This window comes from Sinocyclocheilus rhinocerous, unplaced genomic scaffold (assembly GCF_001515625.1).
Source record: "Sinocyclocheilus rhinocerous isolate Xijiao unplaced genomic scaffold, SAMN03320098_v1.1 scaffold1091, whole genome shotgun sequence".
NCBI lineage: Eukaryota > Metazoa > Chordata > Actinopteri > Cypriniformes > Cyprinidae > Sinocyclocheilus > Sinocyclocheilus rhinocerous.
In genome coordinates, this window is record NW_015667412.1 from 48,196 (window position 1) to 55,259 (window position 7,064).

Consider the following 7,064-nt stretch of genomic DNA (forward strand, 5'->3'; position numbering starts at 1 on the left):
GAAGAGAAAATATGCTTGTTTGTAATAAACAAATCCATCATTTAGACCGTTGCTTCTGGCTAAAATACGAGTCCGTAATCCATAATAACGCTTTCTACAGTGACAAAGTCGTCTCGTCTGAATCAGGAGAGAGATCTGCACAGATCAAGCACCGTTTACAAGCCAAAACAACTCTAAACAAATATGTGGGTCGATTTTAATGTGAGAGACAACAGGAGATGGACTTTATCACAGGATAAAATGTTATTATGGCTTATGGACTATTTAGGCCCAAAGTGACTGTTTAAAGTTAAAAAGATCTTGATGGAATTTATTACAAACACGCAGCTTTTGTCTTCTCCAGATGTGAACTGATGGACTGGAGTGGTGTGGATTACTTGTGGATTATTGTGATGTTTTTATCAGCTGTTTGGACTCTCATTCTGACGGCACCCATTCACTGCAGAGCATCCATTTCTGTGCAAGTGATGCAATACTACATTTCTCCAAATCTGATGAAGAAACAACCTCATCTACATCTTGGATGGCCTGAGAGTGAGGACATTTAAAGCATTTAGGAGCAAGTGAACTAGATATGAATGAGATCTCAATCCTGTTATCTGCTCCTTCTCTCCTTTTTTCAGAACAATAAATGAGTCCAGATGAAACAACATAATCATGCTCTTTGATGAGTGCTTTTGTTTCTCTTTTGTAAGTTGCTTTGGATAAAAGTGTCTGCTAAATGCATAAGTGTAATTTTGTTGTGTAGTGTAATTTTCTTCTGTGGTTGCAGAATATTTAGAGGTTGTGTGGCGATCGCTGGCGGCGGAAAACCCAGAGTGCCCTCTAGTGGTGAAGAAAGCATCGGACACGCTGGGAGAACGACTCAATGACCCGAAAACTTATGACAACATCACAAAAGACTTCAGGTAACTCATGCACAAACAGTAAAACATTTCTAATGTTACTAAAGATTTCTATTCCAAATAAATGCTGTTCTTCTGAACTTTCTATTCATCAAAGAATCCTGAAAAATAAAATGCATCACGGTTTTCCACAAAAATATGAAGCAGCAAAACTGTTTTTAACATTGATAATAATCCGAAATGTTTCTTAAGCAGCAAATCACTGAAGACACTAAAGACTGGAGTAATGATGCGATTCAGCTTTGATCACAGAAATTATATTTTACAATATATTCAATTAGAAAACAGTTATTTTAAATTGTAATAATATTCACACTGTTACTATTTTACTGTATTTTGATCAAAAAATGTAGTGAGCACAAGAGCCTTCTTTCAAAAACATAAAACAAATCTGACAGACCCCAAACTTTTGAACAGAAGTGAATAGTGTGCGAACTTAATTGCATTTGTTTTTAGATTTATGTCACTTAATAAAGTGACATATTTCTAAGTGAAACAGAATATTCAGCTGTAAATATTCAGCTGTTTGACAGGGCTTGACTTGAACCATCCGGATTTGATGGGAAATGCTCTATGGTATTATTGTGTAATATTTATTTTTCCCAACATGTCCTTGATTACATCAGAAGGAGAAAAGTAGTCATTTTTGAGGAGGAGAAAGTTATTGTTTATTCACATTATTCACAAAGTTAGATTTTAATGTAATTTTTAGTTTATAAGGGCAATAAATATTGTGAATTTTTTAATTAATGTTGATTTAAAATCACTTTTGTAAGGATGCCTTTATTTAAAGTACTTGAGCTGGGGATTGTATAGGTTTGTAATGGCATAGGAACATGAGACAATGTATAATACATGTGTTTTAGAAGGACTGAAAAGGTTGCAGTTGTAGCCGCTGGACTGTGACCATCCTGGTTTCAGTGTCCTTCTTAGTTCCGTTCGACTTGGGGTGTGTGTGAGTGTGCGCGTGTGTGTGTGTGTGCGTGTGTGAGTGTGCGCGCGTGTGTGTGTGTGCGGGGGATGCCGGTCTGTGTGTAGAGTTGTTTGCGTGATGCGGTGACTCCTGTGTAGGAGCTCAGTGCCGTCACACAGCTGGCATTAGAGTCACTGTTGGCCGCTGGGACGCTCATGATGCTGCCCATTGTTGCCCGGGCAATGTAATCTGAACACACACACACACATTAGACACTGAAAAACAAACACACTAACACTCTCTCTCTCTCTCTCTCTCACACACACACAAACACAGTGTGTGTGAGTGTGCGCGTGTGTGTGTGTGTGTGTGTGTGCGTGTGTGTGTGTGAGAGTGATTCTGAGATCCTGGAATGCTGTCTGTGCTCTGTAGCTCAGATATGGACCAGGGTCAGTCGTCTCAGCACGACCCACAGAAAGAAAACACTCAATCTAAAACATCCTTCATCTTTCTCTTCCTTCCGGCCCGCAGAGTTTCTGCTGTGATGCCTCTGGCTGTGTTAGTAATGGAGTACAAGTGAACTGCTTACTTACTAATCCATAAATGAAATCTGAATTTTTATAGTGCAGATTCTGTTTTAAGAGCAAGGAGGGAGAGGCATGTTTTTAATTATAATTAAGCATGTTTCCCCCCAAAATTGTAATTTTCATCGTTCTAAGATAAAAAAAACAAAAAACAGAGCTATTAGAAACATAACAATTATTTATATTTATTTTTCTCTCTCTCTCTCTCTCTCTCTCTCTCTATATATATATATATATATCAGAAATGTTATAGTGCAAATTCTTTTAGGAGCATTAAAGGTTTTGACCAATATTTTATGATGTATTTTTCAGACGTTTTTCCATTATAATTAAGCATGTTTTCCCCCAAAATTCAAATTTACATCACTTTAATGTGATTTTAAATCTGGAATAAAAAATGTTAAATATTTGATATTTTTTCAAATATATATATATATGCTCTCTCTCTCTCTCTATGTATATATATATATAATTTGAAAGAAATCTGTCACTTTTGAACAATTGAATACACCTACACTGAAGGGTAGTGTATAATCAAAATATAAATATATTTATATTATTTAAGATATCATGGTAGAATTTGTTTGACTACAATTAAAAATTACATTTTGCATCTGGATACATTAAGATAATGAGAATTTTGGGGGAAAATGTCAATAGTTGTCATGAAATGTTAATGTCACAATGCAAAAACGCTTCACGGTCCTAAAATAAGTGTCATTTTCTTTATTTTTGGGTTGAAATGTGAGCTGAACGTGTTTTCCTGTGATTCACCCACACAATGACCTAATGCTTTCCCAAATATACAAACTGTTCCCTGTTCTGCTCACTCGTGCGGGATGCCAGATTTGATGATGTCATCGAGAGTGTGGGCGGAGTCTTGTGGTCGAGTGTTTAAAGTGGACAGGAGTGTGTGTTCCTCCGCAAATTATTTGGCGTCCAAATGACGCATTTGTGTTTGAATAGTCAGCATAAGCCATGAAATAATTTCTTTGTGTCTCAGGTTGTGCTCTAAGCTCCAGATCCAGTCCAAGATGGATTCTGCGTATCTTTTGGAGTCCTTGGCTGGGAATTTCATGGATGTAGTGCAATACAATGAGGACAACCGGGCGTTTGAGGTGTGTGAGGTCATTGTGTGTGTGTTAGAGATGCACGTTTTGACCACAAGCATGAACATGACATGATCAGAATGAAATGGTTGCAGTTCATGAAGTCTGTGATACTCGGGTCAAAATTAAAGTCAAAGAGTCAGCAAAGCTCAAGTCAAAAAGCAGATCAGTCATTTGTTGAGTGAGTGTGTGTGTGTGAGACAGATAAGAGGCTGTATATTGTCAGGACCTCTTGAGTCAGATTACCAATAAACCGCTGCGCTTCAGAAGAGCAGGAGCTTTTAGAGCTGCAGGATTGAGTTACAGAGAGAGATGAACTGAGTGAATGAGAGGAAGAAAGACGGGAAAACACTTCTGGAGACAATAGACATTTATAGTGGGACATTTTTGGAATGTTGGAACAATCTATGAAAATAAATCTTAAAGGAATAGTTCACCCAAAAATTAAAATTTGAAATCAGAACAGATTTGGAGAAATGAACAATTGCATCACTTGCTCACCAGTGGATGCTCTGCAGTGAATGGGTGCCGTCAGAAAGTCCAAACAGCTGATAAAAACATCACAATAATCCACAAGTAATCCACTGGAGTGGTGTGGATTACTTGTGGATTATTGTGATGTGTTTTTAGATACATCTTTGATGGCCTGAGGGTGAGTAATTTTTCAGCAAAATTTCATTTTTAGGTGAACTATTGCTTTAACGCAGATGTGATTTGTGAACACAAGCCAGGGAGCTCACACACACACACACACACACACAGATTCCCTGGCGTGATCCAAGCAGTGATTGAGTGTGTAAGTGGAATTTGGATTAAGAGGTGTGTCTCTGTAATCAGAGTCCAATCTCGGAATGTTCTTGGAATTTTGGTACTGGTTCTGATAGATTACGGATCACATCCTGATTACGAGACTTTTGTCCTGAGATGCCTTTTCTGAATGTGTAGTTTTAAAAAAAAATAAAATTCTGAAGTCGGGCAAAATCTTTTGTTCATGGACATCTTGTGAGATAAAAAATATTTTGATTTAATTGTATTTAATTACTTTAATTTAATTTAATTTTTGAAAATTAATTTTTAAATGGTTTTATTAAAGTGTAACAATAAGAAAACAAACATCAACAGCAAAACAAAAAACAATGAAACACACATGCACACAAAAACATTCCATCGTAAACAAAAAAGATATTAACAAAATTAACAGAAAAAAAAAAAAATATATATATACTGTATATATATATCCTGATTTATAGCTAAGAAAATGTGTGTTTTTCAGGGTGTTGTGGGCACAAACATCACCATAAAGGTGTTGTGCAGTGTGATGCTGGACTCTTCGTTAGGTGAGCCGTACGATCGATACGCCGCTGTGGCTCGACTGATGCAGAGCACATTCTCTCAGGCCTGCATAAACACCCAGTACAAGAGCTACATCCAGGACATGAGCAACACAAGCTGGAGCGGCCCTGAGGCCGGAGGAGGTGCGTGTGTGTGTGTGTGACTGCATGCATGTTGATTTGTGTGTGTTGTGTTTATGTCACACTAATGAGTGTGTTTACATCAGGGAGGCAAGGGAGGCAGTGCCTCCTCAAAATACTGGATGAGAAAAAAATTCTTAGTACAAAAATAAAACCACGCCAATATCACAAAATATAACATTAAAAAGTAAATCACTCGTTTTTCTAAAGAAACACTGTCCAACAGCGACACCAGCAGGTAAAGTAACAGCGGGAGTCTCTCACGTCTCTCTCGCCTCCCCTGAGCCCATTGAGTTTTAACAGACCCCCTAAAGCGTGCGGTGAGTTTGGTGGGGGTAATTGAGAATGAATGGGGGGAAATCACGTGAGAGGAGGCAATGCCTCCATTGCGATATGATTGTATCTGACTGGTTATGTTCGGCTGTGATTGGCCAATGTGAATAAATCTAGATTTAAATGCAAAGAGCATGACCTGATGTTATATTCGTATCCAAAATGAGGCGATGTGAACATTACGGAGCGCTAAACGTGCTCATGCAGTGCATGTTTCATTCATACTCGAAGCCTGATAAAAACGGCCTCATAGAAGGAATAACTTATGACATGCCAGGAAAGCCCTAATATGGACAAAGGCATCCGGCTATCTCTGTAGCTGAGCTGAATGAAAAGCAGAAACATTTTGACTGATGAAACGTGAAGACAGTAAATACACGATTGTGACAATAAATGGTTTATATGTGTTTTTCCTAGTCATCTCCAGCTTATTTCCAAGTAAGAGATAAGAAAAAAACTAATAAAATAAAATAAATCTCTGTGTCTGTGATCAATATTTACAGAGCTTTGATGACTGATGATCCGAAAAATTCTATTAAACTATTAAAAAGAATAGCCGAACATAAGTTCACAAATAAAATGTATTGTTTAAATTGTTACTGCCTTCAGTTATTATTTTTGGAATAAATGTAAAATGCTTAAAAACACTAACTTGATGAGATTCATACTTGGCTTTAATAAACAGAATATCGATTACATTGTTAATGTAAAAATATAAAATTGATTTGTTTTGTTTTTTGTAAGTAATGTCTATTTAACCAAGAAAATGTGACTGGGACATGAATTTACTTTTGATTAAAAAAAAGAACAGTTTTGAGGACTTTGCCTCCTGATTTCAGAACCGCACACCGCTGGTTAACATGTGTATGTGATGTTCCTCACTTGTTTTCCAGCTTGCTGCTTTCTATTACAGGAAGTGCAGTCTGGGCCTCTCACTTGTCATTTCCTATGTTTTCATGTGTTTTTCCTCTCTGTTTTTCTGAATGAGATCCTGTATTTTTAATGTGATTTCAACAGGTGAATCTCATGAAAACATGTCTAGGAAATTAGATTTAGCATAAAGAAAATGACGCCTAATTAATTGATTTATTTTGTTTATTTGTTTTAGATTTGGTACTATTGCAATGCAAAGAAGGGTTTTCATGTTTTATAAATTTAATTTGGCACTTTTTATTTATAACAGTCTTGAATTCAAAATCAGTTTTATTTGTAATATGTTTATGAACGTAAGAATGAATGATTTCTTTTTTAATGTCCAAAATATTGTATATAGCATAAATGAAGCCTAATGAGTTTTAGTTTTATTGTATTTATTTATTTAGTTATTGTTTATTTTATTTTAATTTAATTTTAATTTATTTAGACAATTGGTTTTATTTTATTTATTAATTCATATTTATTTTATTTAGTTATCGTTTTATTTAATTTTATTTTGTAATTTAATTTATTTTTGAGAAGCACTATCTTATTTTATTTATTTGATTTGTATTTATTTCGATTTGTATTTATTGATTTGTATTCTATTTAGTTATTGTTTTTTTTGTTTTTTTGGGGGGATGCAGTATCTTATCTTATTCGTTTCATATTTATTTAGTATTTGTTTATATTACATTGTATTTTAATTGTATTTATTTAGAAATATGGTTTTATTTATTGATTTTGTACTTAATTATTAATTGTTTTGTTTTATTTGTTTTATTTTATTTTTGCTTTGTACTTTGTATTTTATTTTATTCATTTTTTTTTTT

At 35.2% G+C, this 7,064-nt stretch overlaps 1 protein-coding gene across 1 annotated transcript in view; it reads left to right on the plus strand.

Annotated features, from left to right (window-relative positions):
* The window catches only part of prss59 (serine protease 59, putative), a 17,675-nt gene that overhangs the window by 5,215 nt on the left and 5,396 nt on the right, over positions 1-7,064 (plus strand). The window contains exons 4-6 of the mRNA XM_016545775.1: positions 773-908; positions 3,406-3,520; positions 4,785-4,986. Coding sequence (XP_016401261.1) covers positions 773-908; positions 3,406-3,520; positions 4,785-4,986 — 453 coding nt within the window. The remainder of the gene's footprint in view (positions 1-772; positions 909-3,405; positions 3,521-4,784; positions 4,987-7,064) is intronic.